Source organism: Squalius cephalus, assembly GCF_949319135.1.
Source record: "Squalius cephalus genome assembly, chromosome: 1".
Lineage (NCBI taxonomy): Eukaryota > Metazoa > Chordata > Actinopteri > Cypriniformes > Leuciscidae > Squalius > Squalius cephalus.
Window position 1 is genome coordinate 54592091 of NC_137122.1, and position 18618 is coordinate 54610708.

The following is an 18618-nucleotide window of genomic DNA, read 5'->3' on the forward strand; positions in this document are numbered from 1 at the left end:
TGTTAGTTCTAAATAAGTTTGTTCTTGAAATGGACTGCACACAGGACTGTTATATCCCAAGTTTGTCTGTTGAGGGTAGAGAACCCCAGAGAACCCCACATTTTGTTTGCATTGCACTTTTTCTCAAGATTTGCCAGGTTTAGCCTCAGTTATATAATAATAGCCTCAATAAATGTAAACTGTAGAGATGCAACCTGGTCATTAAAATTATTTCAAATGGGATTTTCTTTTCAGTGTCTTTTTTTCTTTTTCTCCCCCGCCCCTTTGACGGCCCTCAGTTCAATGTTGGGTTCCTAAATTGGCCCTCACCTATCAAAACTTTGAGAACCCCTGATTTAAACTATAATACATTTTCATTTAATAGCAATTAACATGCAACTATGTTTCTGAAAACATTACGCTCAGTTCACACTTATTTCACAATTATATTCTTTTAAAGTGTATAATTTCCAAAATAAGTGCAGTCTTTAAAATATGCTACTTTTAAAAGAGCCAAATTTTTAATCACAAATCATTGATAAACTCATGTATGTGGAGCCCAAATCAAATATGATGACATCAAAAACATTAAACTTCACTGGTGTTTGTGTCATGACATCATGGTGTTTAGTCATGTGACTGTGACATGAAAGAACCAATGAGGTTTGATGTTATTGACGTGTCACCATATTTTATTTGGCCTCTGTAAACCGCTGAGACATTCTTCTAAATATCTTCTGTTGTGTCTCACAATAGACAGAAAGTCATACAGGTTTGGAGCGACATGAGGAAGAGTAAATGATGACACTAATGATATAAAACTAGGCACTGATGAAATACTGCTGACATTCATTTCAGGAAACCATGAATCTGTGGTTTGAACCAGACAGTAAAAACTTACCATGCAAGATCTTTAACCACTTCACCAACTCTGGATTCATGTAACTTTAATGTTTGTTTGACAGTAGTTTTATGTGTCATTCCCTGTCATTGGTTTGTCCTCCAGAAACAGCTGAAGGAGACGCAGATGAAGATCCGTCAGAGAATCCAGCAGAGACAGAAAGATCTTCAGCATCTGAGAGAGGCTGTGAAGTCTCATAAGGTGAGTCTGGAGAAGAAGAGAAGTTTGAGACGTCTCAGTTTGGACTCTGTCAGTCGTGCTGAAGCCACTGTGTGATTGTGATGTGTGTGTAACAGCGCTCTGCACAGACAGCAGTGGAGGACAGTGAGAGGATCTTCACTGAGATCATCCGCTCCATTGAGAGAAGCCGCTCTGAGGCGACACAGCGGATCAGAGATCAGGAAAAGACTGCAGTGAGTCGAGCTGAAGGACGACTGGAGCGACTGGAGCAGGAGATCAATGATCTGAGGAGGAGAGACGCTGAGCTGGAGCAGCTTTCACACACACAAGATCACATCCAGTTCCTGCAGGTAACAGAGATCTAGAAGAACTGGATCATAGTGGACTTGAGCAAGATCCTGCTATGACAGAGAAACATTTCATGAGAGCAGAATGAGCCGTTGACTGAGATGTTGTCAGGAATTCAGTCAGATTCAGTCAAGTGTTGTGTTATCATATAATCATCAGTCAGACTCTCATCTGATCATCTTCTGTTTAAAGAGACACACTTACAAAGCCCTGGGAAATTTACCATTAAATATTAACTCATTTTTCCTTCTGGTTTCTTCTGTCTTGATGAAATCAGTGAACTTGATGGTATCAATATCCAGCCAACTAGATTTTTCATCATCTTTTTAATTAAATCTTTTATTTCTACTAAAATATTTTCAGTAATTGGCACCAAAATTGGGTCAGGTGATCTTCAAAGTTGACAATATTGATGATGTTGATCAAATTAAACAAACTATTTTCAATAGAAATTACGTTGAGTATATTTTAGTTTATCATAAATGTGTGTCAGTTCATTCAGCAGTAACTTTAACCATATTTCAAAGACAATAGAAATAATTATTAAATTACATATACAGATACTTAAATCCTACTTAAGTTGGCCAAAAAGCTCTCTAAATATTAGCTAATTGCATTTAATATAAATTTAATCTATAAGACATTCATTTAATTAAAATAATTATTTTAATTAGAATTTTAAAAATAATTAAGTGTCTGAAAGCATTACATTCAATCTGCTCATATATAAAGAGTTCACTTAAATGGCAATAAAAATTACCTATTAATTGTAACTGAACTTAAATTTACAAGCTTGATAAAAATGAAAATCTCAGATGCTTAGACGCTTTTGCATCTGAACTCTTCATATATTTAGTTTTTATTATTATTAAGTGTGAAATACTAGAGTTTGTAGCATTAAATGATGAATATGAGAAGAATGTGCTGATTGTGTGAAAGTGCTGGATTGAAGCGAGTCACTGAAGAGAAGTGAAGTCAACAAGAGCCGCTCAGATCTGATATAGTGCAGGTTATTGGCTGAAGTGTGGAGATGATGAGTTTTGATTTCTGTTTTCTGTAGAGTTTCCAGTCTCTCTCAGCACCTCCTGAATCTACAGACGAACCCGACGTTTCCTTCAGTTCTCTCTCCTCTTTTGATGGCGTGAGAGAATCTGTCCGTCAGCTGAGAGACAAACTGGAGGATTTCTGCAAAGAGGAGATCAAGAAGATCTCAGACGGAGGTAAAGTCCTGCGCCTCGTTTATACAGACGTGTGGAGAAAGATCCCAAATCTGAACGTACAACCGTTTCTGAAATGTTCCTACGATTGTTAAAACATACACACAAATAATTTTCCAAAACGCATCCCACTTTATAAATATAGTGCAACAACAGCCACAAATGCTGTAAGCATTTGATGGTTGATGGTTTAGAAGTAATAAATACTTATGTATGTATTGAAACTGGAATCAGATAGAAATGAATGTATTTTATTTTGTCATTTCTCTTCACACTGTTCATGTGTGTTTATTTCCACAGTCACTTTCACCAACATGAATCCCAAGACCAGGAACGACTTCCTACAATGTGAGTCTCTAGAAAACAAGCAGAAAAACTCACTGAATGTGTTCATGTTCTTCCTGTAGAAGGAGAAATAAATCATGATAGAAGAGTTTTATAATTGATCATGTAAATGATGATTTGCACAGGATATTTGGTCAGCTGTACTGAGACACTGATGATACATTGAACATTGATTCATGAAGAGTTCAGATACATTAAAAGATCAGACAGATTCATAATTCCTGTTTCTGATGTGTTTTCTCTCCATCAGATTCCCATCAGCTGACTCTGGATCTGAACACAGTGAATACACACCTCAGTCTGTCTGAGAGGAACAGAGTGATTACTTACACTGACACAGAGCAGCCGTATCCTGATCATCCAGACAGATTTGATCAGTATCCTCAGGTGTTGTGTAGAGAGAGTGTGTGTGGACGCTGTTACTGGGAGATTGAGTGGACTGGGAATGGTGTGTATATATCAGTGTCATATAAGAGCATCAGCAGGAAGGGATCGGATATTGAGTGTGCGTTTGGACATAATGATCAGTCCTGGAGTTTGTTCTGCTCTTCCTCCAGTTACTCATTCATACACAATAACATACACACTCCTCTCCCTGTAAAGTCCATCAGCAGAAGAATAGGAGTGTATGTGGATCACAGTGCAGGAACTCTGTCCTTCTACAGCGTCTCTGACACAATGTGCCTCATCCACACAGTCCAGACCACATTCACTCAGACACTCTATCCTGGGTTTTGGGTTGGTTCTGGATCATCAGTGAAACTGTGTTGATGTTTCAGAACAGATTGTAGAGAGATTTTACCCATAATACTTTGAGCTGCACGATAAATCAGTAACAGTGAGATACAGAGACTCTTATTTTAATTTCCTTTAATATCTTAACTTCTGCCACAGAAATAACAGAATAAATGTGTGTATTAAATCCTTTATAGAGACAATAAGAATGGTGTGTGTGTGTGTGTGTGTGTGTGTGTGTGTGTGTGTGTGTGTGTGTGTGTGTGTGTTATCAAGCTATAATTGTATTGATGGAAATCATATTCATTTAGTTTTTATTGTAGTGACACATAATCATTTTAATATTACTATTGAAAGTACCTTTCATTTGAAATTATGAAACACAAACAAAATGAACAGATTAATGAATAATGAATAATGAAATAACAGAACTGGTTGTGAACAATGTAAGGAGTGAAGATGTGGAAAATGACATTAGTAGTGGAGAAAATAGTGCTGGAAAACAATCACAGTTCAAAATGTGAGGAAAATTGTGATGCAGAAGATGAGGGATGAAGAAGCACTTTCTGAGATTTCAGATATTGGGTCACAAGGGATGGAGATCATGAACTCTTTACAAGAAATAAATGACTTTCACAACGTTTGATAAAGTTGTTGTCAGTTTTGTCTGATGGTGCAAAAGAATCATTAAATCAGAGCTTTCATTGTCTAAAGGTACATTATACATACTAAACATATACATAAACATATAGGCTATTCATAAATTTACTATAAACAGTTTTAACAGTGTGTGTGTGTGATAATTCTATAATGAAGAATCATTCACAATTCATATTTGCAAATAAACTGAATCAAAACAAATTCTGCTAGTTAAAGGGTTAGTTCATCCAAAAATATTTTTCGAACGCATCGCTTTGCTTCAGACGGCCTTTATTAATCATAGCAGAGCCGTGTGGAGCACTTTATCATGGATAGAAGCACTTTTATGGACTTAAAGGAGAACTCCGGTCAATTTTTTAGCTCATTTCTTTGTACATTTGGAGTGCTGTCAGTACAGAGAACAACGACAAAAATCGGTGTTGCCTACACAGTGTTATCCTCTTTTTAAAATTTGCACCCTGTTGACTTCAATGGGGCAAGTTTTAAACCTGCTTTTAGCCTCTTAACATCCTTGATGTGTCATTACAAGTGCACAGGTCATGTGAGTGATTAGCACTCCAAATGTACAAAAAAAATGAGCTCAATGTTAAAATTGACCGGAGTTCTCCTTTAAAAACAGAAAACAGCAATTCACTGCCATTATAAAGCTATAGGAACTACGGTTGTATTCGTCTGAAAGAAGAATGTCACACACACCTAGGATGACTGAGGGAGAGTAAATCATGGAGATGGGTCTGTCTGCGCACTGCAAGAGAGGGTGTAACTTGAAGTTTTCCAAATCACACAGAACCACACGATATGTCAAACTCAAAACGAGATGTTGTCGGCAAGATGGCAGCTCATATAGAGACACAACGGTACAAATATTTTCCAGAGATAACCGTTTAAATGGAAGTGTATAGGTCATATTGCCGCTTTTTACAGTGCAGCAAGGGCAGAGCAAAGCGTTTGAGCTTGTCAATCCCAGATGCCAGCAACACAACACAGTAGTAGTAGTAGTAGATCGCCCTGGAGTGATCACTTGCCATTATTAAAATGTAAATGCATGGGTTAGATGTCACCTAATAGATGTAAATGTATAGATGTTTCCTAATTTAGTGTTTTCTATACCATTTTACGACAGTTTCCTCTTTGATTTTTGTGCAGCTGTGGAGCTTTTGAGTGACGATTCCTCATTTGTCCTTTATCTGTCCATGTTTGGGCCTAAGTTATGATTCAAGTCGAGGTTCTAGTGCTAATATTATTTTAATCATCATAATATAATAATTACTTCTACAATAGACTAATGCTTTGTTTTAGACAATAAGTGTTTCTTTTAATTTCACATTTTTCTTGCTGTGAATGAATACTCAAATGAATATTAAGGAAACACTGATACCAGAAAATTTCGTATTAAAAAAAAAAAAATCTGAACATGTTTTACACATGAACGCTTCTCTTCTTTTGTCATCAGGAGTGGTAAACTGGAACACATTTTCAGAGGAGCATCGAAGGCCCTCCAGAGCTCCGTATCTAATCTCCTGTTGCATTCAATGCAGTTCTCTCTACAAAGACTGTGAAATACAGGGGATGTGGACAGAGGGGAAAACTACAAGGATTAGATCCTTTCTGAGGTCTGATGTTCTATTGGATGTAATGTTGCAGCAGTGGCCCAGAACAGACAATATTAGTGCCAGAACATATTAGATTGGGTTTGCATAAACCCCCATTGTGTTGCCTTTCAATTAAAAGATCTTGTTATAGGTGTGCTTGTTGTTCATTTGTCTCAAAAGTATCATAAGATGTGTTTGACAGCAGTGCGTTTAGCTGTTCATTAGTGCTGTTGATATCAGTCAAAAAATGTAATCATCAGCAAATCAGGCGTACATCAAAAGATGTTTTAAATGATTAATTAAAGAAAGAAAATAGAAATAAAGTCCAGGATATATTAGTGCTTGCTACACACTCTAGTTGAGGTGGGACAAATAATTGATAAAACAATACATTGCAATATGGTTTCCTGCAATACATTGTAACGGTGGTAGCCGCCCTAAAGGAGAACTCCGGTCAATTTTAACATTGAGCTCATTTTTTTGTACATTTGGAGTGCTGTCAATACAGAGAACAACGACAAAAATCAGTGTTGCCTACACCGTGTTATCCTCTTTTTATAATTTGCACCCTGTTGACTTCAATGGGGCAAGTACTAAACCTGCTTTTAGCCTCTTAACATCCTTGATGTGTCATTACAAGTGCACAGGTCATGTGAGTGATTCCTTCAGAGTGAACACGGGTGAATCTGACTGCAGTAGATGTGAAAGATATTAATAAAAGTGATGTTATTTCAGCCAGCGCTCATACCTGTATAAATACATACTGTTTTCGGTCGAAGTCCACAGTAGTCGATTGTCGAGTTCAAGCGCGTGATAACCTATGCGCGTGAACTCGACAATCGACTACTGTGGACTGCGAACGAAAACAGGAAGAAAACACAGGTATGTGCGCTGGCTGAAATAACATAATTTTTATTCATATCTTTCACATCTACTGCAGTCAGATTCACCTGTGTTAACTCTTAAGGAATCACTCACAATGGCTGTGCACTTGTAATGACACATCAAGGATGTTAAGAGGCTAAAAGCAGGTTTAAAACTTGCCCCATTGAAGTCAACAGGGTGCAAATTTTAAAAAGAGGATAACACGGTGTAGGCAACACAGATTTTTGTCGTTGTTCTCTGTACTGACAGCACTCCAAATTTACAAAAAAATGAGCTCAATGTTAAAATTGACCGGAGTTCTCCTTTAAATAATTATGTTAAAGAAAAAACCTTCGGGCGCCAGACAGGATTAAACTTGTCAAAAATGAACTTAACCCACGATATCAGAAAAGGTAACCACCTGTACACAACAAATTATAATAATAATCCCAGACAAAAGGTAAGTTTACAAGGGATTTTTATTCTTCCACATAGGTTCAAAATCATAATCACACAGAAAACGAAATGGACCAAAAAATAAATAAATAAAACAAAATAAGAAATGAAGTCCACATAGCGGTCTCTGGTCTTCGAAATCCGTGCACAGGTGTTGCACCAAAAACTGTGACCCATCAGATTCTGTGACCCAAGAGGGCGCTGCTGCACATCTTATGAGGTCACACATTTTGATAGCTGCCTATCATATATTGTGATCATATATTGTGACCTATGTGGTACTGAGTCTGTGATGACTCTAATTAATAAAACATGTGTCTATATTAGTCTGAATGGATGCTATATCAACCCTAAAACAGTATTTTGAAGTTTGACTCATTTATTAGGCAGTTACAGTGAGGTCACACATTTTGACAGCTGTCTATCACAGTTTTTGGTGCAACACCTGAAACCGACCGCGTCACGCTAATCCACGTTCGCAGATTCGTGTCCACATTCATTCACAAAAATGTCCATAAAAAAAGAAAAGAGAGAACAAAGAAAACATTGGATAAACATCTCATTAAGTTCGTGGTAAATCACCAACATTAAATCAACAGCAACAATAATTTAGCTATGCGAGTGGTGCGTGCGTGGGTGTGTATGTAATAGCCATAACGCGCTTCTGAAACACGCATCACATGATCAGCTGAGAATCTGTTAATCAAGCCAACGCGCAAACTACCGCAAATAAAACCGAAAGTAAAGCCCAACACGGACGGAATTGAGTCAATTTACTGTATAACGCGGAATTTAACGGATTGAATGGTTCATGTGGTCGGAACTCGCAATTACAATGTTTTTGACTCCACTAGAGCACATAAACACAGCAGTAAAGTGACTCTCCTTCACCAGGAATGAGGAAGCTGCTTTACAGACACTCCTGTTTTACACACGTCACTCAAACACAGAAGCAGGAAACTATTTCAACTCCTCAGTTCAGAGAAACAGAAACTGAAGTATTGTTGAGCTGTTGTGTGTTTGTGTCTCTCTGTATTCATGCAGTAAAATGGCAGAAGCCAGAATTTCTCAGGATGAGTTCACGTGTCCAGTGTGTCTGGATCTCCTGAAGGATCCAGTGGCTATCCACTGTGGACACAGTTACTGTAAGATCTGTATTACAGACTGCTGGGATCAGGAGGATGAGAAGAGAGTCTACAGCTGCCCTCAGTGCAGACAGACCTTCAGTCCAAGACCTGCTTTAGCTAAAAACACCATTCTGGCTGAACTGGTGGAGAAACTGAAGAAGACTAAACTTCCTGCTGACTGTTACGCTGGAGCTGGAGACGTGCAGTGTGACGTCTGTACTGGAAGAAAATACAAAGCCGTCAAGTCCTGTCTGGTGTGTCAGGAATCTTACTGTCAAACTCATTTAGACCGTCATGAGGAATATCACTCTCGTAAGCCACACAAAGTGATTGATGCCACTGGACGACTGCAGGACATGATCTGCCGTAAACATGATAAAGAGCTAGAAATGTTCTGTATCACTGATCAACAGTGCATTTGTGTGTGGTGTAAGGAGAGTGAACATAAAAACCACAACACTGTATCAACTGCAGCACAGAGGACAGAGAAACAGGTATGAACTGAGAGGGATTGATCACGCAGAAATGAAAGTGTCTTTATTTACTCACTCATTTACTCATGTTGATCCAAACCAGTTTGACTGAGTTTCTTCTGTGGAATATAAAAGATGATATTTTGAAGAATGTCTCGTCTATTTTAGTTTATACATTGAAAGTCAATGGAGTAAAAAAGTTCCAAGCTCCAAAAAGGAGAAAAAAGCATAAAAGTAATCTAAACAACTAGTGGTTAAAGAAAGGAGTACGCTTAAGTGTATTGACATGCACTTGTAGTGTACTTCAAATTAAAAGTATATTTAAAAAAAAAACTGTACTTGCAGATAATATAATATTAAAGGCACACTATGTATTTTTTCAACCTTCATAATAAATTTCCAAGACCCTTGTGATGGTACATCGACTTACAATATAGTTGAATGACACATCTGCCATAGCCTGACGGGGTCTGTATCGCTTTTACTGGCACAACGTAACTTCGGGGTTCGGGTATAGTAACCCGAGCACAAAAAGAACTACAAAATTCGACTGCTTTACGGCATACGTCACTTCCCCCACCACTTCCTTAAATTCGGATGTGAGAGGCCCACCAGCGTTTGTTTTCCGGCTTTTGTGCGTATGTTTTTGTCATGGCCAAAGCAGCAACGGACAAAAAAAAAGTCAGAAGTAAGCCTATGTCTAAACGGCGTGTACAAGTTTGGTAGGGGCCACATTCTTGCAAGTAAATAATACATGATTAGACGGACAAAATCATCTTTTAGGCTAAGTAGCCTAATGACTGCAGGCTGATAGTCATGTTTGTTTATTTTATTTTTCTGGTGAAAGTGTCTTGCCTCAGGCTATAATGCAAATCGACTTTTCAACTTTGCAGATTCATCTATGGTAGCTTGATATTATAATATTGACGATATATGGCTATTACCCACCACAAAAACATTGAATTGAATTAGCATTCTATTAAACAGTAGCCAATAGGCCACTATAATGACGCTGGCTTGTAAACGTGAGCTACGCAATCTTTTGGCGTGTAAAAAAAAAAAAATTGAAATGAAATTATATTCATATGACATGCTGAAATATATGCCACTGTACCTGGGATGAAGACATTTCACATGCAACGCAGGCAGTCTGCCAAAGACGTGAGAACTCCTTCTGCAGAGTTCGGGGTAATGGCTTGTCAACAAATGCACGTGTACTGTTTCCCAATACTGAAGACAATACTGTAGGGGGACCCCGAGAGCAAAAGTTACTTGGTGTTGCTTTAATGAAATGAAAGGCCACTTAAGTGCACTTAAAGAGAGTCAACTTTCATGACTGTTTCATAAGTACACTTTATAAAGTACACTTTTTTATAATGTAATATTAAAAGTTTTACTTTAATGTACATTTTAATAATAATTAATATTTCAATTTAACTCAGTAGAATTATGAAATTACATTATATACTTAAATCTTACTTAAGTGGGTCAAAAAGTCACTCTTAAGTTCAGCTAATTGCTTTATATGTACATTTAAACTATAATACATTTTCATTTAATAGAAATTAACATGCAACTATGTTTCTGAAAACATTACGTTCAGTTCACTTATTTCACAATTATATTAAAGTGTATAATTTCCAAAATAAGTACAGTTTAAAATATGCTACTTTTAAAAGAGCCAAATCATTATCACAAATCATTGATAAACTCATGTATGTGGAGCCCAAATCAAATATGATGACATCAAAAACATCAAACTTCACTGGTGTTTGTGTCATGACATCATGGTGAAAACTGACAGTAAAAACTGACCATGCAAGATCTTTAACCACTTCACCAACTCTGGATTCATGTAACTTTAATGTTTGTATGACAGTAGTTTTATGTGTCATTCCCTGTCATTGGTTTGTCCTCCAGAAACAGCTGAAGGAGACGCAGATGAAGATCCGTCAGAGAATCCAGCAGAGACAGAAAGATCTTCAGCATCTGAGAGAGGCTGTGAAGTCTCATAAGGTGAGTCTGGAGAAGAAGAGAAGTGTGAGACGTCTCAGTTTGGACTCTGTCAGTCGTGCTGAAGCCACTGTGTGATTGTGAGGTGTGTGTAACAGCGCTCTGCACAGACAGCAGTGGAGGACAGTGAGAGGATCTTCACTGAGATCATCCGCTCCATTGAGAGAAGCCGCTCTGAGGTCACACAGCGGATCAGAGATCAGGAAAAGACTGCAGTGAGTCGAGCTGAAGGACGACTGGAGCGACTGGAGCAGGAGATCAATGATCTGAGGAGGAGAGACGCTGAGCTGGAGCAGCTTTCACACACACAAGATCACATCCAGTTCCTGCAGGTAACAGAGATCTAGAAGAACAGGGTCATAGTGGACTTGAGCAAGATCCTGCTATGACAGAGAAACATTTCATGAGAGCAGAATGAGCCTTTACTGAGATGTTGTCAGGAATTCTGTCAGATTCAGTCAAGTGTTGTGTTATCATATAATCATCAGTCAGACTCTCATCTGATCATCTTCTGTTTAAAGAGCATCTTGCAGGTTAGAAGACCCAACAAGTCAATGTATAGAAAAATAATGTAGGAACTAGATTTTCTTTAAAAAAAAAGAAGTGGCTTCTGGAGTCGTTTTTGTGAGAAAATTTTACTTCCGCATCTGAAAATGGGCGTGACGGGCGAGAGTCGTGACGTAGCACGAGGGAGAGCGGTCGATTCAAACAACAGGGAAAAATGGATCGCAATGACATTTCGGACGCTGAGGAAATTGTTGACGGACCACAGCCATACAATTATGAGCCTGCTAGGCTGCCAAGAGAGCAGGAACAGGCCAGGATTAATGTTAGACAGAACATATTGGAACTTACAATAACAGAAACTAAGCTTTGATCAGGCGTTTGTCATGCTCATTAATATCCGCCCAGACTAACGTTACGTGATATAACTTAGCGGTTTCTCATCGAGAGACAGAGATATTTATTCCTGATACACATTTTATACATTTTTTGTTCCATAGGTGCTTGTGTGGGAAATGCGAGGCAATGTTTACAGCTGAGGAAAGTCAGTGTTGCAGGGAGATGGATGCATACTGGGCCTTAGTGGAAAATGCCAAACTTCCATGGTTGCAGTTAGTGTTACTACAGTAAAGCCATGGTGAATGTTGCTGATCTGTGGACACTGGATAGTTCGTTCATTCATTGCACAATGTTTATCCCTGGTTTCCACGTCAGCGCTGTTCGATCCGTTAATAACGGATAAATGTGAATATTTCTCACTAGATCTCGCAGCGATGTTATTACTTCAGTGGCGAATTCAAATGCTTTATTTACTGGATCTCGCAGTTACAGTGTTGCTTGATCAGGCTCGCGCTGCACTGGTCCAAACTGACAAACGGTCCACACAAACACAATAACGAGTAGCTCAGTTTCGTTCCGCTTACATTGCGTTTGCCAGTTGATGTTGTGCTCGCGCCTACATCCGGCGGGAGAACCCGAAGATGCGTGCACTGAAGGAACCGCACCAGCTCTGAGTCTCACCCGGTTCGTACTTCGGTATCCCATGTTGAACTCCATCATATCGCCGGGACGATAATCCTCCGATCTGAAGTGAACGCTACACGCGACCGCGTTTTCCGAAGCCGACGCGGAAGAGAAATCCCGTCTCTTCACCTGCACAAACCGCGCCCAGGCACGAAAGATAGCACCGTCCTTTTTCTTGTTAGGAAACCGGTGGACTCGATGTCCTGGCTAGAGTTTTTGCAAGCTCCACAAACACATACATTTACCATGACGATGATAAATTGAAATACAAAAACTAGTGAAAACACACTGACTCACGACCGCTCTTACTGAATACCAGCCTCTGCACTGAGCTGCGGCAGAGCACAGCACACGTCTCCCTCGTGTGACGTAAAATGACGCGATGTTGAAAAAAAGCGGTTTGTACGAGCAGTCAAAGAAACGCTCACTTTATCTACTAAATTGGTGTCCTTATGTCGTTTTAAAATATTTTAAATGCTGCATTATCTTTTCATATGGTATTTTCATACACGGTTATATATTCATTTAGATTTTTTTTTTTACCTGCAAGATGCTCTTTAAAGAGACACACTTACAAAGCCCTGGGAAATTTACCATTAAATATGAACTCATTTTTCCTTCTGGTTTCTTCCGTCTTGATGAAATCAGTGAACTTGATGGTATCAATATCCAGCCAACTAGATTTTTCATCCTCTTTTAATGAAATCTTTTATTTATTTTTTTATTTAATATTTTCAGTAATTGGCACCAAAATTGGGTCAGGTGATCTTCAAAGTTGATCATATTTATAATGTTGATAAAATTAATTCAATTTTAAAACAATTTTCAAAATTTTCAATAGAAATTACATTGAGTATATTTTAGTTTATCATAAATGTGTGTCAGTTCATTCAGCAGTAACTTAATAAATAATAATTTATTAAATAACAGAAATAATTCTGAAATTACGCAGATGCTTAAATCCTACTCAAGTTGGTCAAAGCTCTCTAAATATTAGCTAATTGCATTTAATATAAATTTAGACTATAAGACATTCATTTAATTAAAATAATTATTATTATATTAAAAATACTTCTGTGTCTGAAAGCATTACTTTCAATCTGCTCTTAAGTATATATATATATATAGGAGAATGTGCTGATATATATGAATATGAGGAGAATGTGCTGATTGTGTGAAAGTGCTGGATTGAAGCGAGTCACTGAAGAGAAGTGAAGTCAACAAGAGCCGCTCAGATCTGATATAGTGCAGGTTATTGACTGAAGTGTGGAGATGATGAGTTTTGATTTCTGTTTTCTGTAGAGTTTCCAGTCTCTCTCAGCACCTCCTGAATCTACAGACGAACCCGACGTTTCCTTCAGTTCTCTCTCCTCTTTTGATGGCGTGAGAGAATCTGTCCGTCAGCTGAGAGACAAACTGGAGGATTTCTGCAAAGAGGAGATCAAGAAGATCTCTGATAGAGGTAAAGTCCTGCGCCTCGTTTATACAGACGTGTGGAGAAAGATCCCAAATCTGAGCGTACAACCGTTTCTGAAATGTTCCTACGATTTATAAAACGTCCATTTGCAGAAAAATGTCCTTAAATGCATCCCAGTTTATAATTCAATTAAATTCAACTTTATTTCCAGGTCCATTACAGTTATAATTAAAAATCCCAGTTCATCTTAAATTCAAGTCCATCAAATCCTCCTACAGAACGGCCACAAATATCTCTTGATGATTCAGAAATACGGACTCATCATCGTGGACAAGCGTTTATACACACATGACGGAGGATGAAATCCATGGAATTTAGGATCAATCCGATGTGTGTGTTTTATAAATGAAGCCTCTGGAGATTATTAATCTGCTCTCAGAAATGAGTCCATCATCTAATATTATAGAGCATCATATTAGAAATGTCTCAGAAATTAATGTATTTTATCTTGTCATTTCTCTTCACATTGTTCATGTGTGTTTATTTCCACAGTCACTTTCACCAACATGAATCCCAAGACCAGGAACGACTTCCTACAATGTGAGTCACTAGAAAACAAGCAGAAAAACTCACTGAATGTGTTCATGTTCTTCCTGTAGAAGGAGAAATAAACATGATAGAAGAGTTTTATAATTGATCATGTTAATGATGATTTGCACAGGATATTTGGTCAGCTGTACTGAGACACTGATGATACACTGAACATTGATTCATGAAGAGTTCAGATACATTAAAAGATCTGACAGATTCATAATTCCTGTTTCTGATGTGTTTTCTCTCCATCAGATTCCCATCAGCTCACTCTGGATCTGAACACAGTGAATAAACTCCTCAGTCTGTCTGAGAGGGACAGAGTGATTACTAACACTGACACAGAGCAGCCGTATCCTGATCATCCAGACAGATTTGATCATTATTATCCTCAGGTGTTGTGTAGAGAGAGTGTGTGTGGACGCTGTTACTGGGAGATTGAGTGGACTGGGAATGGTGTGTTTATATCAGTGTCATATAAGAGCATCAGCAGGAAGGGATCGGGTGATGAGTGTGTGTTTGGAGGTAATGATCAGTCCTGGAGGTTGGACTGCTCTTCCTCCAGATACACATTCTGGCACAATAACATACAGACTGATCTCCCTGTAAAGCCCATCAGCAGAAGAATAGGAGTGTATGTGGATCACAGTGCAGGAACTCTGTCCTTCTACAGCGTCTCTGACACAATGAGCCTCATCCACACAGTCCAGACCACATTCACTCAGACGCTCTATCCTGGGTTTTGGGTTTGTACTGGATCATCAGTGAAACTGTGTTGATGTTTCAAAACAGATTGTAGAGATTTTACCCATAATACTGTGAGCTGCACGATAAATCAGTAACAGTGAGATTCAGAGACTCTTATTTTCTCTTCGTTACATTAATACTGATGAACTTAACTGAAATTAAACAGAATAAATGTGTGTACCAAATCCTCAGAGACAGTAAGAACAGTGTGTGTGTATGTGTGTGTGTGTGTGTGTGTGTGTGTGTGTGTGTGTGTTTGTGTTTATCAATAATTGTATTGATGGAAATCATATTCCTTTAGTTTTTATTGTAGTGACACATAATTATTTTAATATAACTATTAAAAGTACCTTTCATTTGAAATTATTAAACACAAACCAAATGAAAAGATTAATGAATAATGAATAATGAAATAACAGAACTGGTTGTGAACAATGTAAGGAGTGAAGATGTGGAAAATGACATTAGTAGTGGAGAAAATAGTGCTGGAAAACAATCACAGTTCAAAATGTGAGGAAGATTGTGATGCAGAAGATGAGGGATGAAGAAGCACTTTCTGAGATTTCAGATATTGGGTCACAAGGGATGGAAATCGTGAACTCTTTACAAGAAATAAATGACTTTCACAACGTTTGATAAAGTTGTTGATGTAAAATAGTTCTTTCCAGATATGGAGAAATGTATCAGTGTTGTTGTAAAAAGCAGTGAGCTCTAGTTCTGGATAAAAAGAAAAGATTCCTGCTGGAAAAGTTGCTAATGAAATAAAGGGAAAGAAAAGTGCAGATTCATGAAAATATTTTACTCTGTGCTTTTTCTTTTCTCTCTCTGTCTTCTTCTTACTTCTCTATATGAGTGTGTGGAGAGTCTGATCATCATGAGAACATGATTAAACCTGTGTAAAATCAGGGCATTTTTGTGTAGATGTAGCGAGGGCAGCGAGAGACACATGATTCAAACTGCTGTTTGGTCGCCAGTATACTCCTGTCTTGATATATATATATATATATAAGGGTGTAACTTTGGTTTGAGAAGTGGGGGGGACACAAAACGGGGGAACATTTTTTCTATTTGAATCCCATTTCCTGCATTTACATACATTTAGGGACTATGGTGATATAAAATAATTAATAATAATAATTTTGAAAATAATTAAGTTGATTATAATGATAAATTCTGCCAAAAAGAATAGTAGGCTACTAAACTATGTATAACAAAAAGATGTCTTACTTTTTTATTGTTCAATAGGGGCCGATTGCCAAGACGTGAGAGAATCATTTTATAAAGTCAAAAATGTTCACTATTAATGTTTTGTGTGTAAATAAAATTGAAATAAAGTGAGACTCAATTTCCACTGTAATGTAGAAACAACATAAAGACAGTATATTTTAAATAAATGTTTAATAGCATATTTTTATGAATGAAGGCCTGTATCACTGATTTTAATATAGCTACCGATGTCTCGATGAAAATGATTTTTCCCCCCAAATTTTAAATATTTATTAGGCTTAATTTAAGTGAACTTTAAACAATCCTCACTTAAACCCATAATAAATGTCATATTTACCCAGGGCCAGATTAACATTTTCCTGTGCCCTGGGCATCAAGACTCAAAGCCCCCATAGTTAGGGGGGTTCGGGGGCATGCTCCCCCGAGAAAATTTGGATTTCTTTGACCTACATATGTGTAATTTAGGACTTTTGAAGGCCAAAAAATTATAAGAAATAGGCTATTTAAAACCTTGTCATTAGATAATTTGTCAATACCTGCTCTCTCCTCATCTTCATATTTCTTATTCTCTCAGTATTCTTATCCTGGCCTATTTCTTCCCCTCCTAAAGCTGAACTTAGACTGATAGTCTTTTCATTTCCGTCTGTGTCAGTGACGAAAGTAAACATAGGCTCAACTGATATTTATACGTTTTATGAATCATTTTCTTAGTTAATTTACTCAAGGCTACCTGTAGCCTAAGTCAGTATTGCCATTAGGAACCTTCTGCAAGCTTTGGAATTTGAAAACATCTGTTTTTAAATGTTAAAAGTAATTTTAAATAATAGAAATTATAGGCTACGTTTAACGCAGTTGGTGGAATTGGCAGACATTCCCTTAAGCATTGTGTGCTGTGGAAACGCGTCAAAGCATTATCAATTATGCAGCATTAATGCACGAATGATTTTGAATGAATATTTTCATCATGTCGATATACAATGGTCACATAATGTTAAAACTAATCTTGCTATTGATATCTTTGTTAGACTACCGACCCTGTAGAACAAATGTCCTGCTAATATCGAACCCAAAACGAACTTTACCGCGCTCAACCAGCGGGAGTGCATTTCACGAATTACGCCCCTGCGTGAACCCGCGTAGATGCACCTTATTATGCAGTAATTCGATTCTGGCGCGCTGTCTGTGCGTCGTGTGCGTGCGTCAGGAGCGCTCCCTGCTCATTAGAACTTTCATTGAGCTATTTTTAGTGTGGACGCGACGTTCCTGGACGCGGCAGTTCACATCGGCACAGGCTTTCTTTGTCCTGCTCCTCCGTGGCGATGACGGTGTGCGAAAAAAAAAAAAAAAAAATTCATCATAACGAATTGGAAAGTGGGGGGGACACAAACGGGATTTTGAAAAGTGGGGGGGACATGTCCCCCCTGTCCCCATAGGAAATTACGCCCGTGTATATATATATATGCTTGACACAAACAAATAAATAGACAGAGACAATTTCACACAGAGCTCTTGCTGACATTGTTTTTTTTGTTGTTGTTTTTTTAACCCTTAGGCTGCATTAGGGACATTTTTGTCCTTTTCATTTTTATTTCTTTGACCATTTTGGCTGTTTTAATGCCAATGGTATGTAATTTGGCAAAGTTGTGACTTTTTGCATAAATTTACAAATTTTTAAAAAAAAAAAATTAAAATATGTATAACACACACGGTGTAGAACAAATAGCACCATTCAGTACCATAAGGGACAAAAATGTCCCATTGACACCCATTAAAACATCGTTTAAAGCCGGGGCCGTCATTAATACATAAATCATGATTTATGTTGAAACATTCTTTCATTTTGAAGCAAAGGCATTATATTTGCATTATATAGTCTATTTTACCAGATGACGTCACTACATGTGTTTTCCCTATAGGGGGAAATGCACGCTATTTTCCTGGTTTCCACTATAGGGGCACTTGACTGTGCATGAAGGATTTGAATGGTTCAAAGATCTAAAAATTATGTTTCCGAGTATGTGTGGATGTCTGAGAGCGATGTGTGTCTGCGTTGACAAAAATTGTGTGTGTGTGTGTGTGTGTACACTGTAAAAATTAAAGGTGCCTGGAGGAACCTTTTGGGGTTCTTCACTTTGCCACACCGGCGGAACCGTCTGTAGATCCTCTAGGCAGCCTTTAAAAAGGGGTGGTTCTCTGAGGAACCACACAGGTTTCCTGAG

The 18618-nt window shown here is 37.9% G+C and overlaps 1 protein-coding gene across 1 annotated transcript in view; it reads left to right on the forward strand.

The window, feature by feature from the left end:
- Positions 1-15204, forward strand: part of LOC307171704 (uncharacterized protein) — a gene marked incomplete at its 3' end in the record, with an annotated part of 28624 nt that extends 13420 nt beyond the window's left edge. Inside the window, exons 2-13 of the mRNA XM_079893490.1 lie at positions 986-1081; positions 1177-1410; positions 2469-2628; positions 2926-2973; positions 3221-3734; positions 5819-5873; positions 8287-8898; positions 10798-10893; positions 10989-11222; positions 13720-13879; positions 14387-14434; positions 14681-15204. Of these exons, the coding sequence (XP_079749616.1) occupies positions 986-1081; positions 1177-1410; positions 2469-2628; positions 2926-2973; positions 3221-3734; positions 5819-5873; positions 8287-8898; positions 10798-10893; positions 10989-11222; positions 13720-13879; positions 14387-14434; positions 14681-15204 (2781 nt within the window). The remainder of the gene's footprint in view (positions 1-985; positions 1082-1176; positions 1411-2468; positions 2629-2925; positions 2974-3220; positions 3735-5818; positions 5874-8286; positions 8899-10797; positions 10894-10988; positions 11223-13719; positions 13880-14386; positions 14435-14680) is intronic.
- Positions 15205-18618: the final 3414 nt, after the last annotated feature.